General features: G+C 40.5%; 1 protein-coding gene across 4 annotated transcripts in view; it reads left to right on the top strand.

Annotated features, from left to right (window-relative positions):
• Positions 1-20,587, top strand: part of scaf11 (SR-related CTD-associated factor 11) — an 88,134-nt gene that overhangs the window by 10,037 nt on the left and 57,510 nt on the right. For 2 of the 4 annotated variants that reach the window (XM_073059722.1, XM_073059725.1), the window contains exon 2: positions 14,229-14,316. In XM_073059722.1, coding sequence (XP_072915823.1) covers positions 14,256-14,316 — 61 coding nt within the window. In that variant the 5' untranslated portion in view covers positions 14,229-14,255. Of the gene's footprint in view, positions 1-2,461; positions 2,549-6,508; positions 6,529-14,228; positions 14,317-20,587 lie in introns of those variants that run through there. The other 2 variants (XM_073059723.1, XM_073059724.1) reach the window with 2 other exon arrangements.

The raw sequence follows: 20,587 nt of genomic DNA, 5'->3' as shown, positions 1-20,587 counted from the left end.
TGATGCTTTAGAAACTGTTCGGCAACAGTTTACCTTTGTCCAATTCCATGTGCTCTAATTTTATTTCCTCAGTAGCATCTTATTGAAGGTTTTCCGAATGTCCATTGACTCCATGTATACTTGCTCACCTTTATCGAAAGAATTCTTACCTGATTTGTCAAACAGGATCTTCCCTTTGAATGTCTGTGTTGATTTAATTTGCTTTTACCATTTGCTTAATAATAGATCCTAACATATTCCCACTATTGATATTGGGCTAACAGGTTTACGTTACTTATTTTCTCTCAGTAATTTCTTGCATTCTCTTTTTGACACCTTCCATTGTATGGGAATCATTCGGTGGTGGAAATATGAAAAATAGTATCTGTGTACTCAGAACTTTGGGGCACTCATCAGATCCTAAAATACTATCAGTCTCACAGATTTGTCCATTTCCATTTTCCCCACAAACTCTTAATTTCTTTCAGCTCCTCGGTGTCTCCAGATCTGTTCTCCACTATTTCAGAAATGTTTTCACATTTGTTATCTCAAAATATCTTATCTTCATTCCCAAAATCTTAGCACAATTCCCAGTATATTTCTTCCTATTCCTATCTCAGTCTATAAGGGACCCCCATTAACTTTTCTTTCATAACTAGAAAGCTTTGCACATTTTTCATTCTTATCGCTAACTTCCTGGTCTGCTTTTCCTCATCAGCTTTTTAGTGTCAATTCTAGTATTCTCTGAATTCTCATTTACTACATACTGTTATGTCTTTTCTTTTGGCCTGATACCTCTTAAGTTGTTCACAATAGTTACTGTACTTCCTGCTCAGCTTTTCTATCAGGCAGACAGAGCATTGCCTGAATATTGTTCTAGAACAGGGATTCCCAACCTGGGGTCCACGGACCACTTGCTTCATGGTATTGGTCCATGGCATAAAAAGTTGGGAACTGCTGTGCCAGAGGCAATCCCACTTTATAGAATAAGCATTCAAGAGTTGGTCAGTCATAAGGGACAAGAGAGTGTAACTATGAATGAGGAAATATGAGGATCCAGAAAAATTCATCAGGCACAAAGTTTTGGCAGCCTGTGTAAAGGGCAGAATACTGAGCTTGGCATTGTCACAAGAGGCCACTGGCATTTCAGATGATGAGAATGTGGGCAGTGGTACGATAATGTACTATGAATGTGAATCCAAAGTGTTGGGCCTGCTTAGGGTATCTCATTGGGGCTGGAAGGGAATATGGAGTGGGAGGGGGAAGTGGGGATCTATGATGTACCTTTGTTCAGGTTAGTGATAAATCTTGGATCGAATTAATCACTTTTAGTCCTAATTACTTTAAGACCACTTAACTAAAAGATTATTACTTCCATTCAACTGTGACAAAATGTAAATCTTTTATGGGATTAGAAAACCAACATTCTGTGACTTTGTCCTCAACTTTATTAATGCAAATTATTTTTTCCCGGTCTGTAAATGTATTAAAGTAAAACCAAGGGTACTGTATGGGTGATGGGGTGGAGTTGTAAGGTGAGCCTGCAGGTCACCATTGGGCAAGATATAGCACTTCTTGTTCAGGGCCACATGAAACCATGGGAACAGGTAGTGCATGGATATATGAACAACTGTTGCATATCACACGTCCTGGTTACGTGGCCACTGTTGCCAGGCAGACAATCTCCAAAGAGTATTGGTAATGGCTGGGGTCACCCGTCTTGTAAAGACACTGCCCAGAAGACAATGGCATAGCATTTCTGTAGAAGAATTTGCCAAGAATAATCATGGTCATGGGAAGCCCATGATCTCCCACATCATACAACATGGCACATAATGATGATGACGATGGGATACTGTGTTACAATTGTCACGTTTGATTCTAATTTTTTGTTTTATATGCTACCTTACCTCTATCATTCGGGACCTTTAGAGCACTGTCACTTTGGACTAGTGTTTGTTAACTCCAACCAAACAGATCCCACTTATTGTTTTCACTGTACTGCCTTTTCCCTCACCCTCTGTCTTCACTTCTAAAGTTTTAAATGTCCTGGAATATTTAGTTCTCAGACTTGGCCACTCTGCAGCAATGGCAGCTACATTATAGACCTTTATTTGCCTTGTGTCATTAGTTCGTCATTCTTGCAATGAATGCTGTGTGTAATCAGAGAAAGAGGGGTTAATGAGATCTTTTTTAATATTCCCTATTCTGATTGTAATTGTAGGTAGTTTCTTATGTTTGTGTCTTATATCTGCAGTTCAAGTTTTAGATTATTATTTATTTCTCTATCCAGTATAACTATCATATTGGTTTTCTTGCTTGTTAAATATCCCATTACCCCACACTGTTTAGTATGGGGTACCTACACTGCCCATTTACTGTTCCCCTCACTTAGTTTCAGCTATAATCTTCTAGTTTGTACTCCTTCCCTCCCCACCCCCAACACCCTTTTTATTCTGGTTTCTTTCTCCTTCCTTCCCAGTCCTGAAGATGGGTCTTGGCCCGAGGTGTCAACTCTTTATTCCTCTCCATAGATGCTGCCTGACCTGCTGAATTCAAAGGTTCAAAGGTACAATTTAATGTCAGAGAAATGTATACAATATACATCCTGAAATGCTTTTTCTTTGCAACCATCCACGAAAACAGAGGAGTGCCCCAGAGAATGAAAAACAGTTAGAACCCCAAAGTCTCCCCCAGCTCCCCTCCCTCCCACACATAAGTGGCAGCGAGCAATAATCCCCTCCCCCCCCCCCCACCGGCAAAAATAAAGCACACCCACTACCGGCACTCAAGTGTGAGCAAAGCAATAGCAAAGACGCAGACTTGCAGTTACCCGAAAGTCTACATTGTTCACCCGATAATTCATCATGCTGCAGGCTCTCTCTCTCCTAATAAGGGAGAAAGAGGTGACTCCATTTTCCAACGAGCAAGAGAGATAACAAACAACTCGCTGGTTTACGATGTTAAAAGTCCGTTTCATCGCTTTTTTTGAGCTCTGTGCCTAGAGATCACAAGGATCCTGAGTCCCCAGGCACACAGCAGATGTTCCGACTCCCCCAACGACACATGGGTTTCCTGTGGCGACACCGACCCTTGATTCGCCCGTTTCCAGTTACTCGAGATCCCAGGCTTCTGAATCCGTGCCAAAATCTTAGGCCGAGACTTTGGCATGCCGGATAGTGGCCAATTGTGGAACCCTGAGAGCGGGTCCCACTCCCGCAAAGAACCGTAGTCAGTGTGTAGCTCCAGGTCAGGGTCTTCAGAAGAACCCTGAAAGGGAAAAATAGAGATATTAAAGATGAAACTAGAACTGTTTTCGAAGATGCAAGCTAAGGAGTCGCCATTGGGCGCCATAACTACTTGGCTCCACCTCCTCCAGCAATTTAGACAATTAGGCCAGAAGGCATAGGAGCAGAATTAGGCCATTCGACCCATTGGTCTGCTCAATGATACCATCATAGCTGATTTTTTTTATCCCTCTTAATTCCATTCTCCTACCTTCTCCCTGTAACTTTTCATACACTGACTAAGTAAGGGCCTATCAATCTCCGCTTTAAATGCACTCAATGACGTGACCTGCACAGCTGTTTGTGGCAATGAATTCCACAAGTTCACCACCCTCTGACTAAAGAAATTCCTCCTCATCTCTGTTCTAAATGAATATCCTTTAATTCTGAAGCTGTGCCCTTTGGTCTTAGACTCTTCCACTATTGGAAACACCCTCTTCACATTCACTCTATCTGGTCTTTTCAACATTCGATGCGTTACAATAAGATCCCTCTGTTCATATGACAAGCCTTTCAATCCTGCAATCATTTTCATGAAGCTCCTTTGAACCCTCTCCAGTGTCAGCAGATTCTTTCTTGGATAGTGGACCTAAAACTGCTCTCATTACTCCAAGTGAGGCCTTATCAGTGCTTTATAACGCTGCAGCATTACATCCTTGCTTTTATGTTCTAGTCCTCTTGAAATGAGTGCCAGCATTGCATTTGCCTTCCTCAACACCAACACAATCTGCAAATTAACCTTTAGGGAACCCTGCATGAGGATTCCCAAGTCCCTTTGCACCTCTGAGTTTTGAATTTTCTGCCTCTCTATTTCTTTATTCCTTCTACCAAACTGCATTACCATACACTTCCCAACACTGTATTCTATCTACCACTTCTTTGGCCTTTCTCCCAATCTGTCTAAGTCCTTCTGCAGACTCCCTGTTTCCTCAGCACTACCTGCCCCTCACCTATCTCTGTATCATCGCAAATGTGGCCACAAAGCCATCAATTCCTTCATCCAAATCAGTGACATATAATGTGAAAAGAAGTGGTCCCAGTACCGACCTCAGCAGAACACCACCAGTCACCACTTTACTCCCACTCTTTCCCTCCTGCTAGTCAATCTGCTACCTATGTTAGTATCTTTTCTGTAATACCATGGGATCTTATTAACCAGCCTCCTGTGTGGCACCTTGTCAAAGCCTTCTGAAAATCCAAATAAACAACAGCCACTTACCTTCCTTTGTCTATCCTGCAAGTTCAAAGAGTTTCAACAGATTCGTCAGGCAAGGATTCCTCTTAAGGAGACAAACCATACTGACTGTGGTCTCCCAAGTATCCCGAAACCTTATCCTTAATAATGGATGTCAACAACTGAGGTCAGGCTAACTGGCTTATAATTTACTTCCTTTTGCTTCCTTCCCTTCTTAAATAGTGGAATGACTTTTGCAATTTTCTAGTCCTTCAGAATCTAGTGATATTTGAAAGATTACTAATGCCTCTATAATCTCTTCAGCTACCTCTTTCAGAACCGTGTGGTGGAGTCCATCTGGTCCAGGTGACTTATCTGGACCATCTGGTCCAGGTGACTTATCTACCTTGAGGCGTTTCAGCTTCCCAAGCACCTGCTCCTTAATCATAGCAACTAAACTCATCCCTGGCACTCCCAAATTTCTGGCACACTGCTAGTGTTTTCCACAGTGAAGACTGACACATAACACTCAAGTTCAATCTGCCACTTCTTTGTCACCTGTTTCTACATCTCCGGTGTCATTTGGAGGCGAGATGTTGACAGCAACCAACACGACTAATGGCAACATCCTGCACACAGTTCACGAAACTACTGCTTCTTTTAAATATACTTCTACTAATCTGTGTGTGATTGGAGCCTGTAATTTGCATTTTGATAATGTGTTTTTGAGCCAACTGAGTGACCTGGTGCTTTTGTCTCCGAGGGAACTCAGCATGGTTGAGAACGGATTCTGCAGCCTAATCCCAGAGCGTGAACCCACGATCAGCACCAATTCTCAACTAACTCACTGATTAAAGCATCAAGCAAGATGAAATCATCAAGGTTGAAAGTTGAAGGTGGGCAAGTGTTCAACACCGCCTGCCTGCATCTGAACTGTTTACCCTTCCTTCTCACTTGCTCCTGCCCGAGGAAGGCGCAGGAGTCTTGCGTTTGGGCAAGGTTTGATCGGCACAGTTTGTGGGTTGGACTCTTGTTTCTTTAGAGGACTCTGAGGTTCATGTTATGTGTGCTTCTGGTTATTATTACCATTTTGATTCGTGCAGACTGGCTTTGCAGCCTGTGGTCTGCAAATGACAGTACTAAATTAAACTGAACACGCCTAGACTGTTTCAAGGACTCTACGGTTTGAGGTTTAATATTCTTTTTATTTGCTTGTTTTTTGCTATCTGCATGATTTGTTTTCATTGGGTGTTTGATCTTTTTTTAACGGGTTCCATGGTGTTTCTTTGTTTTGTAGCTGTCTATGGTGAGATGAATCTCAGGGTTGTATACTGCATGTGTACTTTGATAGAAGTGTATTTCGAATTTTTGAATCATTTTCCAGCTGCCTGATATCCACTCTTGCTGTTTGTTTTACTCTGTACATCTGAAACAAGCTTTTGGTATTCTCTTATTTTACTGGCTAGCTTTCCATGATAGTTCACCTTTTCGGTCCTTTTGTTGATTTTTGAAAGTTTCACAATCCTCTAACTATCCATTAATTTTTGCTATTTTAAATGCCCTCTCCTTTGCTTTTACGCTGTCTTTGACTTCCCTTGTCCAACCACGGTTGCATCAGTCACCCTTTAGAATACTGCTACATTGTTGGGATGTATTTATCCCGTGCCCTCCAAATTGCCCTAAAAAATTCCAGTCATTGCTGTTCTACTGTCATGCCTGAACCCTTCCAATCAAAGTTGCTAGTTACTTTCTTATGCCTCTGTAATTCCCTTTACTCCACTGTAAAACTGATATACCTGCTTTTAGCTTCTCCATCTCAAACCACAGGGTGAATTCTATCACTATTTTCTAATGATTCCTTTACATTGAGCTCCCTAAGTGCATTGTTCTGAATGTCCAGTTTTTGCAGAATCTCATGTTTCCTGTTTGATTTAGTGTCTGATTGCAACACTAGTTATTTGATTTGCTCGGGAATGGACAGAAGCCAGTACTGGTGGTACAGCTCCCGATGAAGTGAAACCCATCTCTCCCACACCGACCTTTGAGCCATGGTGTTAATGACCTTATGTCAGTTTAGAGGAGACACAGGTAACAATTCAGAGATAATTACTTTTGTGGTTTTTATTTATTTAGAGATATAGCCCTGCTATATGATGAACTGGGACTGAGGCTATGGACCTACATCCGGCTGCCCTGTGATTCGGGTCTTTGAACTCAGTTTGGTTCAGAATGCTGTTGCTTGCTTTTATTGTTTGCATGATTTGTGTTTTTTTAACACTCTTTCTCTGCACATTGGGTGTTTGTCTTTTTTAAAATTGGGTTCTTTGGGGTTTCTTGCTTTGTGGTTTCCTGTAAGCAGACGGATTTCAAGGTTGTATAATTTATATGTACTTTGAATCCTTTGAACAGGCCCTTCTGGCCCAGTGAGCCACTTCGCCCAACAACCCATCTATTTAACCCTAGCCTAATCATGGGACAATTAACCATGACCAATTATTCAGTAATCAGTACTTTGGACTGTGGGAGGAAGCTGGGGCACTGTAGGAAACCAGTGCAGTCATGGGGACAATGTACAAACTCCTTGCAGATGGTGCCAGAATTGAACTCCGAAATCCGGAGCACCCTAGGATGTAATAATGTTGCGCTAACCGCTCGGATTCTGTGAATCTTGCTTTGAATCCTCACAGCGTGTACAACTTCAGCCAATCCAGCTTAACCTTTGTTTTGCCAACATTGCACTCTTGTTTACTGAATTAGAAAGGGGTCATTCTACACATAAGGTACATCCCAGCTCCCAACAGCATAATTCAATCCATCCCCCCTCCCTCTCCTTATTTTTCGTACCTCTTCCACTCCTCTCTTACGCTTTTGGTTCTTGCCTATACCGAGATTGGATTACAGGAACCAACTAACCTTGTAGCACATATTTTGGGTACAATACAGAACTGAAGCACTCAATGGGAACTTAAGAAATGTTTGACCTGGGATTGAGTAATAAAATCCCAAAGACAAAATAGTCTTACACCAAATGATTGATGAATAGCTGACCTGGAGATTGAAAGTGAGTGGTGGCCAGTCAGTCAGACTGTGGATGTTAAGCAGTAGTCCACAAGGACATGACTGTGAGTTAATTAACCATCAGTAGGGAACCTGAGAAATAATTGTCATGGAAAGTGGGCATAATAATTGTGTTCTTGGTGGTGGAAATTCCTTTGGAATATTAAAAAAGAATCAGTCATATTTGTTGTGACTTGCTGTAAATTGTAATGGGATATCTGCCAAAGGGAACATTTAGAAAGGGTAGATTAATTGTCAAGTGAGAAGCTTTTCCATTTACCTTGCAGTGAAGTTCCCAATTACTAGGCCATGTTATATCACTGATTCCTTGGTATGCAAAAGGATGGTGTTCCTGGAAAACAAACAAAAGTCAAAATACACAAATTGATACGCTTATTGGTATAAATTGAGCATTTTTATTGCATTCTAGGGGTCAACAATTTTGGTCAAAATTTAAATAAACATCAATACAGCTATCAAAAATAAAAAATTTTTATTAACAATTAATAGAAGCACATATATTATCAAAGTAGCTGTTGTTGCTGATAGTAAAATAAAATAATCTACTAGATCAGTTCAAGGTGAATTTAAATACTAAAGAAGGGTCTCAGCCCAAAACGTCAACTAACTATTTCCATAGATGCTGCCTGATCTGCTTGCTGAGTTCCTCCAGCATTTTGTGTGTGTTGCTTTGGATTTCCAGCATTTGCAGACTTTCTCGTGTTTACATTTAAATCAACATTTCAGTCATCCCCTATGCACTCTTCCACCTCCTGTTGTGCTGTTTATGGGAACTGCCACCCTTGGCAGGGCACTGGCTGACACCAGACTCACCGAATACTTGAGAGGCATCACTTGGTATTGGCCTTGTTGAAACCGTGCCTGGGGAAGGGAGGAGTACAGCATCATCTCATTCATCCTCAGACTCTGTGCTAAATGTTTGTTTTCAAACACTGAGGTAGACACAATTATCCTTTGCCTGTTCTTTCTGTGTCTTTTCCTCCTTTAATTCTTGCATTTCTCTGCATTCTGGTATTCGTCTAAGTGGTTTTGGATTTTACATTGACTTTAAACAAACACAGGCCACCCTATAGTCTTTTCACATTTTCGTTTCTCTAACAACAAGTCTGCAGACACTCATTTAGTCTGTTCCACACACTACAACATACTTAATACTTTTTGATTCAAAATGCACACTACAGAAGTCCTTTAGAGGTCCGGTACAGGAGCATTTCACCCTACCATTCACGCGCACACAGTCAGGTGCTGTGCACATGCACACACACAGACACACACATTCCTTTTTTATAAACAATACACTTGTTAAATTTTCCTGTGCTTTGTGCGGGACTTCAACCCGGACCATGACAACAGCTCGTGTAGGACTCCAGTCCAGACCGTGACAGTGCCTCGCGTGGGACTCCAAACCAGGTCGCGGCAGTACCTCGTGCAGCCCTCCAACCCAGACCGCAACAACCTGGCCTTTTTAAACGCTACAGCTTTCCTATGTTAGAAACTAAGGTGGCGTAGGTGACTACTCCACACAGGAGCAGCAGACTCGGTCCCTTGCTCAAATATGAACAGCATAGGATTTAGGTCTAATCAGCTACCGGGGCTAAATTCCTTTCTCTTGTATAATGAAGCCAAGGGTTAGCCATCTTGGTGGAACCTCCAAGCAACTGTCATCGCCAAAAATAAAATGACTAAAGTAACTGGGACCAGAAGGCACACACTCTTGCAACTCAAGCATTTCTTTTATTTTACATGTGCACAAGAAGAACAGCATCACCCCATCACCCACACTGTTTTGAAGTCTAAACAGAAAACTGCTATTTTTATATAGAATTGGCTTATCAGTTATGGATATTGTTCATTGTAAACTATATATGTTTGAATTCCTTACTTGGAAGATCAATCAGCATTCACAATGAAGGTGTTAAAGTCATTTGAAACTTCATGCAGGCAACTGATGATATTTTAAAAGTCAGTAGAACCTTAGTTATCGGTTTGTTTGACCTGTTATCTTGTCTGTCTCTGGCAGGAGTGAGATCTATTGTGTAAAGGGACACTACAGTAGCCTCACTTGTCTGGCTTGAGTATGCACTGCTGCAAGCAAAGCAGCTTCCCTTGCCTGTAGTAAGCAGAGGTGTCTCCGGTGCTGACTTACTACCACTTCCCAGGCTATGCCTGCTTTAACCTTTACCTTACAAGCTGCACAATATTCTGATCTTTCACTCGCTAAGTGAAACATTAAGGTTCCTGAGTGGATAGGAAGAGAATGTGTCCTCTTGTGGGTACATTTTGATCTAGGAGTCACAGACTGAGATGAGGTGCAACTTGTTCGCCATGGGTAGTGAGTCTTTATAATTCTGTTCAAGGACTGGTAGAGGCAGATTATTTGAGTATTTTTAAAGTAGAGGTAGTTAGGTTCTTTAAGCAATTGGGTAAAAGTTACCACAGGTAAATTGGCAAGTGCAGATGAGATTGCAGTCAGATCAGCCATAATCTTGATGGATAGTGAAAGATCCTTGGTAGCCAGCAATCTGTTCTTGCTTCTAATTGTTATATTTATCCATAAGTAATAACAATGTCTTTGTAGACTGGTGATGGTTCAGGTGAAAGTGGAGCAATTGCTGGTGTTTGGGTGATGCTGGCAATGAACTGAATGGATAAAGTTTACAAAATTGATGACTAGGGTTTCTTGGAGTTATCAGAAGGAAATTTTGGAAGGGAAAGGAGCTCTTTTTTCAGTTGGTTAAAGCTCTTTGTAGCAAAGTATGCAATTTTTTTTATCATGTGGCCATTCCATATTAGGATTATTACATTTAAAGTTGACTATTGCTTGTTCAATGTACAAGAAATCCAAATTAATACTGGTTGATTTTGGTGGCAGTGCTGTTGATAGCTTTTATTCCCCTATTGCTCAAATTCAAACAGAACTAAGCTCTTCACCACAAGTAACTCCTCCACATCATTCCAGTCCATTTTATCAAACCCAGCTTCATTTGTCAACCTAGCAATGTCTTTGAAGTAACACACACAAGATGTTTGGAGGAAGTCAGTGACCAGTTGTGTGCCTCAGGGATCTGTTCTGGGATCCTTACTTTTCGTGATTTTTATAAATGACCTGGATGAGGAAGTGGAGGGATAGGTTAAGTAAGTTTGCTGATGACACAAATGTTGGAGGTGTTGTGGATGCTCTCAGAGGTTACAGCAGGACATTGATAGAATGCAAAAATGGGGCTGAGAAGTGGCGGATGGAGTTCAACCAGGATAAGTGAAGTGGTTCATTTTGGTAGGTCAAATATGATGGCAGAATATAGTATTAATGGTAAGACACTTGGCAGTGAAATTTTACATGGGGTTTAGAAAAATAGAGGGCTATGGGTAAGCCTAGTAATTTCTAAGTTAGGGACATGTTCAGCACAACTTTGTGGGCCAAAGGGCCTGTATTGTGCTGTAGATTTTCTATGTTTCTATTAACTCAGCAGATCAGGCAATATCTATAGAGCGGAATAAATATTCGACACTTCAAGCTGAGACCCTTCACTGGGATTGGAAAGGAAGGTTGGGGGAAGACAAAATATTTTATTTCTTGGGCAGATAAACTGATTTTTTTAATAGGATTGGAAATAAAATATACTGGATTTTGACTTTATTCTTGCTTCTTCCCCCTTCCTTTTTAGTCCAGATGAAGGGTCTCTACCCAAAATGTTGACTGTTTATTCCTTTCCATTGTTCCTCCAGCACTTGGTATGTGTTGCTCTGGATTTGTAGTTTCTGCATAATCTCATGTGCTTTTGGAGACTTTGTCTTCCTACATTTGATTATGAGAGAACCCACTTTCCTGCATGATTTAGTTAATCTCCTTGAGATTGAATATAAGATGTTACATCTCCACCCCGAGGGGGCCTCATTTTGGCACAACTGTGGATTCTGTCTGAGTAGCCTCCAGCCTGATGGCATGCCCCCCCCATTACCTAATGTCCTTTTACCTCTTCTCACCTGCCTTGTACTTTCCCGTGTCCCCTCCTCCTTCCCTTTGTCGTATCCTCCACTTTCCTATCACATTCCTTCTTCTCCAGTCCTTGCCATTGCCCTTTCCCATTCACCTGGCTTCACCTATCACTTTCCAGTTAGTTTCCTTCCCCTCCCCCTCCCAATCTTTTTATTCTGGCATTTTCCCCCTCCCTTCTCAGCCCTGCAGAAGAGTCTGAGCCCAAACGTCACCTATCTATTCATTTCCTTAGATGCTGCGGACCTGCTGAATTCCTCCAGCCTTTGTGTTTGTGTTGCTTTGAATTATCCAGCATCTGCAGACTTTCTGGTGGTTATGATCTGTATTTACTGCCTGGCTTGCCAAGAGTAGAGAAGGATGGAAGGTAGTTGGATTTCCGTTCATGATGTTGGAAATGTTGGTGAGTTGATATCTGTATGGTTAAAAAGGGCTAGTTAGGGTTTGATTAGATGATTCGTCAATTAATAGAGTTTGTTGAAAGGTTATCCTGAGGAAAATGAATGTATTGCTATTGTAATAGCCTACAATTTGCTACCCTAATCTACTGCCCTGATACTGCCTTCAAGTAGACACTGCAGCATCAAGCAATGGGTTCAGTCTCCAAGGTCTCTGGGCTGACAAGTAGTCTTAACACAGGACTTCAGTGAACTGGCTGTATTGATGCATGTGCCACAGTAAATATCTGTCAAATCGTGCGTTACCACTTGACTTAATGAAATTGTGCTTCTCGTTAAATAGTTACATTCAATTAGACTGGTCTTTTCCCTGGGGTCTTTCTTTAATGATGGGCAGGGTACTTGTTCGACTTTCCTGACAGCTGGTTGTATGTGCTTAGACATTGTAAAAACGTGCTCATAAGAAAGGTATGATTAGGTTGGGGGTGAAGTAATACTTCATTCCGGTATCATTAGACTGTCAGAAGGACTCTTTTTTTTTTCTCTTTCAATCTTTTTATTAATATTTAAAATATTATGAATGAGATACAATTCAAATAATGGTAAGGGATTACAAATATATAGACTCCCATTATACATAAAGAAATACATAAGCAATGAATACAGCATAAGTAAGTTTCCCAAAACATAAACCATATAGTATATATATGAACAAGGTAAGTTTAGATATTCCATAATATATAGTATAAAAAAGAGAAAAAAAATCTATCTAAGAAAGTTAGCTAATCTACTAATCTAGTATCAAGAAAAAGAAAAAAAAACAAAGAAGAAAAAAAACTAAAAAAAAACTTTTTAAAAAAGAGGAAAAAAAAGGGCTGTTCATAGTATCTCACAAGCATACATAAACATCAATGACGTCAACTCCGATCCTCTCAACATACATACGATTAAAGCTGAAAAAAAAACGATAAGCCTGGCACAGGGCCATTACATCATATGAAAATATTGAATAAATGGTCTCCATATCTTTTCAAATTTAATAGAAGTATCAAATACAGCACTTCTAATTTTTTCTAAATTTAGACATAACATAGTTTGAGAAAGCCAATGAAATACCGTGGGAGGATTAATTTCCTTCCAATTCAACAAAATAGATCTTCTAGCCATCAAAGTGAGAAAAGCAATCATTCGACAGGCGGAAGGAGATAAGTGAAGTAAATCCATCATCGGTAAACCAAAAATTGCGGTAATAGGATGGGGTTGTAAATCAATGTTCAGTACCGCCGAAATAATATCAAAAATATCTTTCCAATATTTTTTCAAAAGTGGACATGACCAAAACATATGAGTTAAAGAAGCGATTTCTAATTGACATCTGTCACAAATAGGGTTTATATGAGAATAAAAATGAGCTAATTTATCCTTGGACATATGGGCCCTATGTACAACCTTAAATTGTATTAATGAATGTTTGGCACATATAGATGATGTATTAACTAATTAGGACTCATTGATTTACTAGGCCAGACCAGGTCCTCTTTCCTCCTGTGTACTTTTGTTCACTTCTATAATCTATTTTCTGAAAGCTGTTGTAACTGAAGAGGACAAGTGTGAAAACCTGGCTGGGATAAAATAGCTAAGGGATTCAGCACCTTCCAGTCTGCTTGCCATATTACAGGAAAAAATGTGATCACACAAATTTATAAACTCGTTAGCAGGGCCGGAAGATGACAGCTTGGGGAAAAGATAATAACTTTGGGGGGGGGGGGTGCTTTCTTTGGAACAGGAGGCTGAGGGTGGACTTAATTGAGATGTATAAAATTATGATGGCCTGAATGGAAAGAAAAAGGCTTGTGTCCATAGGAGTGGGATCAAAACCCTGGGAACATGATAGAATTAGAAGGGGAGATGAGGAATATGTTTCAGCCAGAGGTGGTAAGGTGTCTGATAGCCTTCCTGACTGCCAGACCCAATTGGAGGCCCAACATAACAACATGCATAAAGAGATAATCCACAGCTCACTCCCTTACATTTGGTATTGCTTGTTATGATTCTGTAATTTCCTCATATTTGTTTGCCATCCTTAGCATACTGTACAGGATAGTGTAGCAGGTCTATATTTATGTTTAAAAACCTTGAACAAGTGAACTTTTTTATTGGGATCTGAAATTCCCCATACAGGTACATTGCCTGCACCGGAATGTGATTGTATTCTTTCTGTAGTTCTCCAAGTAGAAATTGATTCATTGAGAATGCTTAACTATCATGTATACAGAGTTTTGATCTGTGAGCTCATTTAAATTTTCTTTCATTCACAGTTTTGTATTGTCAACTAAATGTAAAAGATGGGAGGCAGGAAATTAACAGAAGCTACGTCTTTTTCGGAGAATGAGGAAGATTTTGAAGGTAAATTTATACATTTTTCCTCACATATAACCATGGGTATTAACTATGAAAACCATATGATTATTAGAATTCATTAGTTGTTCTAGTACCAAATTTATAGCTTTATAGCAACTAAAAGGAGTAGAGATTTGCTGTAGTTATGATGTTGCTATCAATTTGTGTAGAACTTGGGTAATTGATAATGGCTTTATAATTGTCACATGTACTGAGTGAGGTACTGTGAAATGCTATTTTTTTTGGTCTCATCTTCCCTTCTTGCTACCATACCCCTGAGCTAGTTACGACTTCTGTTCAAAACTTGGATCCTCAAGATACAAAGTGTAGATGACTTCAAAGTGGAAAATTAGCTGATCAATTCATAGGGTTGTCTCATCTCTTTGGCAAAGTATGTTTGCAGAAAATGGCTATGGTTGATGAAAGATGAGATGCATAAAATAATTTGGGTTTTCCCTCCTTTCTCGTGAATAATCCACTTAAGGCCAAGCAATAGTTAGATGTCTTGTTCATTTCTTCCCAGAGGTGCAGCAAGCTAGAGAAAGAGTTGATATGATGGCAGAGTTTATGAAAAGGCTTTATATTCCTGGTCATATTTTGTTGGAAGCAAATATTTGCTCAAGTACAGATCTAATGGCAGTCACACACAAAAAAACCAGAAAGAGCTTTGAAATTCTTAGTAGTAGCAAGATTCATGGACAGATATTTCAGTGAGTACTCCCATCAATGGCCCATATTGAAAGCTGTTTGGTAGTCAGTTGTTGACATTAAGATTTTTAAAAATTGGTTCTGAACATTTGTAGTGTCATTGCTTTGTACAGCACAGATTAAGATCCTTTGTTCAACCATGCTTACATTGACCATTAAGTACCTCTTTGCACTAATTATATTTACCAGCACCTGTGAATGCTATGCCTTGGTGATTCAAGTATTTGTCCAGATGCTTCTTTAATGCTGTGAGAGTGCCTACTTCTGTCACGTCAGGCAATGTTCTCCAAGTTGTGATCAATTGGGTGGGGAAAATAAAAGTCACAGATGCCCAGATATTATTATTCTCCATCTCACCCCCCCCCCCCCCCCATGCACATCCCAGATGGTATTATGTACATTTGCAATTTCTGTTGAAATTTATTTTATAAAGATCATCTGTTATATTTAATCTTAGGATATGCCTGAAGCCCGTTCCACGTCACCTAGAGATGTCTTTTTTCAACCCATTTGAACCACCAAGTGTGTTGATGCTCCCACAGTAGTTTCAGCTGAAGGCACTGATCGACATGTAGAATTAAGATAATATTGCTAATACGGTTGGCAGCTTAACTTTTATATTTAGAAGGTGGTGGTAGCATTAGTTCAAGAGTGAATTACAATTTTGAAGAGAGATGCGTTGGAAGGATCATCAAGCTGTTTGCTGACTGTGTGGGTTCCTTTGGCCACACCTGCATTTATTGTCTGTCCCTAATTGCTCAGGCATAAAAGAAGCACGTAAGAGTTGATCATATTGGTGTGGATCCTTGGTGTAGTATTTGGCCAGAACCTTCCTTGGAGGATTTTAGTGAATTAATTCAGTTTTTAGAACAATATGGTAGATTCATGGGTATTGTTCCTGACACCAATTTTAGATGCTTGAATTTAAATTATCCAACTGTCATTCAGTGATTTGAACTTGTTTCCAAATCGCTAGTGTAAACCTTTAGATTAGGGATTTCCAGACTTTTTATGCCCAAGGAAGTTTGAATAAAAAGAGAGGGCAAGGAAAGTTGCTGACAAGATCAAGGAAAATCCAAAGCTGTTACCTAAAGACCAAGATAATTACTAAGAAGCAAGTAGGACCCATTAGGGACCAAAAAGTAACCTGTACATAGAGGCATTAACCTACACACCCCTACCATTAACCGAGCAGTCCGTGCACCGAAGTTGGGAACCCCTGCTTTAGATGCTATTCCAATAATTAAAGCACATTACTGTACCAGAAACAGCATTAAAATAAGGCTATATATGTAGGACAAAAGTATAGAACTGAAAAGAGAGTGGACTATAGACTCAATAGTCTGGGTGAATTGAAGCACAAGTTTGTGAGCATATTTCAGATAGATCAGGAAATACTAGGCCAGTAATCATGGGGGCATTTTAATTAACCAAGTATTTATAAAGTTACAGAAAATATAGAATTCCTAAATTGCACACACAATTTAACCCATATGTACTTATCCCAAAAATGTACATGCGTTGTAGGGAACCCAATTCTGTATTTAATTTTTATAGAAAGAGGTTACATTGGTGTCAGGAGAGCACTTTTTTGTCATCATAATTTAGATTAACCATAATTACTTAAAAGGTCAAAGGTAGGATGGGACTAGAAGTGTAGTTAATGGTACTGAAAGTGGACATTAATGCAATGTCAGAGTGAAGATGAAGGGAAGCTTGGGCTAAAATTTAAGATGTTATTTACCAAAAAACCGACCAGAAATCCCTATTTTTGGTTAAATCATTTTCAGAGCAATGGGAGGCATGCAGTGAGATTCAGGTGGAGTTCAGTGCAAATATGCCTGCTTGGAAAGGAGAGGCAAGGTCATATTTGTTGCCCTCCAGATGATAAGATGGTGCTTATGTTGAAAAACTAGAACTTAATACTACAGAAATCCTAGGAGAATATAGAAAGATGCAGGGTTGAAACTAAAAAACAGAGCTTGGATGAAAAGAGAGGGTAAAGAAAGTTGCTGACAAGTAAAATCAGGGAAAATCCAAAGCTGTAATCTAAAGAGCAAGAGAATTACTAAGAAACAAGTTGGACCTATTCGGGACCAAATAGTGACCTGTACATTGAGGCAAAGCAGGGGTTCCCAACCTGCCATCCACTGACCCCTTGCCTAATTGTATAGGTCCCTGGCATAAAAAAAAAGGTTGGGAACGTCTGGTGTAGAGCCCTCAATAAATATAGTTCAGCAGTCTTTATGCTGATTTTGTTGGAGGGTATTTACAAAAATAATGGCAAGGATGATGATGTAAAAGAGGAAGCATTATAGGGTTTAAATCAGGGGTTCCCAACCTTATTTTAGGCCATGGGCCCCTATCATTAATTGAGGTGCAGTGGGCCCCAGGTTGGGAATCCCTGGTTTGGTGTCTTTGAAAGAAGCTAAATCGACAGATGTGGATGAAACGCACACAAGCTGCTGGAGGAACTCAGTGGACCAGGCAGCATCTACAGAAGAGAGTATAGTCGACGTTTCAGACCAAAACCCTTCGGTAGAACTGGAGAAAAAATGCTGAGGAATAGATTTAAAAGGTAGGGGGAGCAGAGACATGAGGTAATAGGTAAAACCTGAAGGGGGAGGGATGAAAGAGCTGGGAAGTTGAAAGAGACAGAAGGCCATGGAAGAAAGAAAGGGGGGAAGGAGTACCTGAGGGAGGCAATAGGCAGGCAAGAAGATAAGAGAGGGAAAAGGGGATGGGAAATAGTGAAGGAGAGAGGTGGGGGGCATTACTAGTTCGAGAAATCAATGTTCACACCATTGGGTTGGAGGCTACCCAAACGGAATATAAGGTGTTGTTCCTCCAACCTAAGTTTGGCCTCATCACAACAGTAGAGGAGGCCATGGATAGACATATCGGAATGGGAAGTGGAATTAAAATGGGTGGGCACTGGGAAATCCACTTTTTCTGGCAGGTAGAGCTTAGGTGCTTGGTGAAGTGGTCTCCAGTCTATGTTGGGTCTCACCAATATACACACTGTGAGCACCAGAGAGAGTATATGACCCCAACAGACTCACAGCTGAAGGGTCACCTCACCTGGAAAGACTGTTTGGGGCCCTGAATGGTAGTGAGGGAGGAGGTGAAGGGGCAAGTGTAGCACTTGTTCCACTTGCAAGGATAAGTGCCAGGAGGGAGACCAGTGGGAGGGACGTATGGACAAGGGAGTCGCGTAGGGAGCAATCCCTGCGGAAAGCAGAAAGTGGGGGGGGGGGGGGATGATGTGCTTAGAGGTGGGATCCCATAGAGCTGGTGGAAGTTGCAAAGAATTATGTGCTAGGCGTGGAGGCTAGTGGGATGGTAGGTACAGGAGAATGGGTTAAGAACACACGTGCATGAAATGGTGTGCGTGAAATCTTAATCTGAAGCAATTAAAAGCAGCAGTTGAGGTAGTTGCAGGAACTCTCACGCCCTCAGAAGCAGCATAACGGAGTGCACTTCATATACAATATTTGCATTATGAGACAGTATTATGTGACAGGGTTAGTGGAGAACTTCCTCACTCTCTGCTAACCCTATCGTGTTGTAGGGTCACTGCATTTTCCTGGTGGTAATCCTACTACATACAGTCCAGATTGACAATTAGACAACAGAGGTGGGCTTCCACCAAATATGAGCATTTGTTTCAAGGAAGTGCTACAACCAACAGGAAACCCACTCTTGAGATTCATTAACCTGAGAAAGTCTGCAGATGCTGGAAATCCAAAGAAACACACAGAATGCTGTAGGAACTCACCAGGTCAAGCAGCATCTACAGCACTAGTTATTTGATTTGCTTGGGCACCAACAGAAGTCAGCACTGGTGGTACAGCTACCTCCTTCTCCAGCATTGGTGTCAGCAAACCCTGAACTGAAACCCGTCTCTCCCACACCAACCTTTGAGCCATGGTGTTGCTGACCTTATGTCAATTTAGAGATGGCATAGGTAACAATTTAGAGATAAACTGTTACTGGGGTTCTTCAGTCCTGCTTCAGTCCTGAAAAAGGGATCTCGGTCCAAAATCTTGACTGTTTATTCATTTCCATAGATGCTGCCTGACCTACTGAGTTCCTCTAGCATTTTGTATACATTGCTTGAGATTCAATGACAATATCATTGCTACAGTCTGCCATTAACATTCTTGGTATTTTTGGACGAATGGCTTCCTGAACCCCAAAATCTTATGCATCATTGATAATTCTCAGTTCACTCATGAATGATTATTCCTTGTCTGTCGCTGAGCTGCTGAAATGCTGAAACATTTCTGAGGTGTATCACCCAGAAAGCAACATCATGTTTAATTAGCATTTCTATAACTGGAGTCTATTTGCATACTTCTACAGTGGAAGTATTAATATTGTCGAAACTCAGTAAGTTTGATTTGACATTGTCTATAAAGGTCCTTAGTCAAGGACAAAAGCAGTTGGATCACAATAAATAATTTGGAACCTGTCTTAATTCATCATAGTAGTCATCTGCCAAATATTGAATCATAAGAAATTCTGATAAGGCCATTCAGTCTATGTGTTCATTCAAATTATAAAAGAACTACCCAACAATTCCATGTTCCAGGATTTGATCCATAGCCTGTAGGCCACAACTTTTCAGGTTCCTATCTTAGTAAGAAATATGGTGAGATTTTAGTCTCTACTGCCTTTTGAGCAGCAGATTGTCAACACCAGCCATCCACTAGAAAAAATAGAAAATGTTGTTATGCCACACGTTAAGTTTTCTCTCAAAATTGATTTTCTCCCTCTTTTGTGAGTTTTTAAGTCTTTTGCTGGTGGATTGTAAAACTTTCCAGTCCTCTGGCCATTGTCATTTTGTGGTCCTTACCCTCCATTTCACATCACTGACCTCCATGTTAACCACAGAGTGGAATCCCTCTGTCTAACTGGTAAATTTCTGCTGAGCGTTATGGACCAGCTGTTTAAACATCTGCCACTATTCATCTACTGACCGAACTCTTGGCATATTTTCACAGTCCATCTTAGACAATTTCACACTCATATGATAATAATTGTCCTTATTTAATTTGAATGCATTGGTTTTGGTCCTCAGGTGTTCATCTCACACTGTGGCCACTCCCTCCTTGGGGAACTTTAACTAAGAGATCGTCTCATTAAATGCAACCAAATCTAAAATAGCCTGTTCCTGAATAGGATTTTGGTTCGAACAGCACAGAAAGACACTTGATGTCTGTGCTGACCATGATACTAATCCTATCTGCCTGCACATGGTCTATACTCCTATATCCTCCATTGCATACTGTTCTAAAAAGCAATCCCTGGCAAACTCCAAATTATGTCTTGTGAATTTGGTTCATGCAATTTATACATTAAAATCTCCCATGGCAGTTGCATTTTCCTTCAAACAGTTTCTAGATTAGGGGTTCCCAACCTTATTTATGCCATGGAGCCTTACCAAGGGGTCCATGGACCTCAGGTTAGGAACCCCTGCTCTAGATATTTCTCCATTATTTAGAATCACATTTTAGGGGCCTAAAATGTCTTATTTCCTCTGTTATCCATGATTTCAACCCAAACT

Source organism: Hemitrygon akajei, chromosome 10 (genome assembly GCF_048418815.1).
Source record: "Hemitrygon akajei chromosome 10, sHemAka1.3, whole genome shotgun sequence".
In the NCBI taxonomy this organism is placed as follows: domain Eukaryota; kingdom Metazoa; phylum Chordata; class Chondrichthyes; order Myliobatiformes; family Dasyatidae; genus Hemitrygon; species Hemitrygon akajei.
The sequence above is the reverse complement of the archived record's forward strand: the minus strand, read 5'-3'. Positions and strand labels throughout refer to the sequence as shown.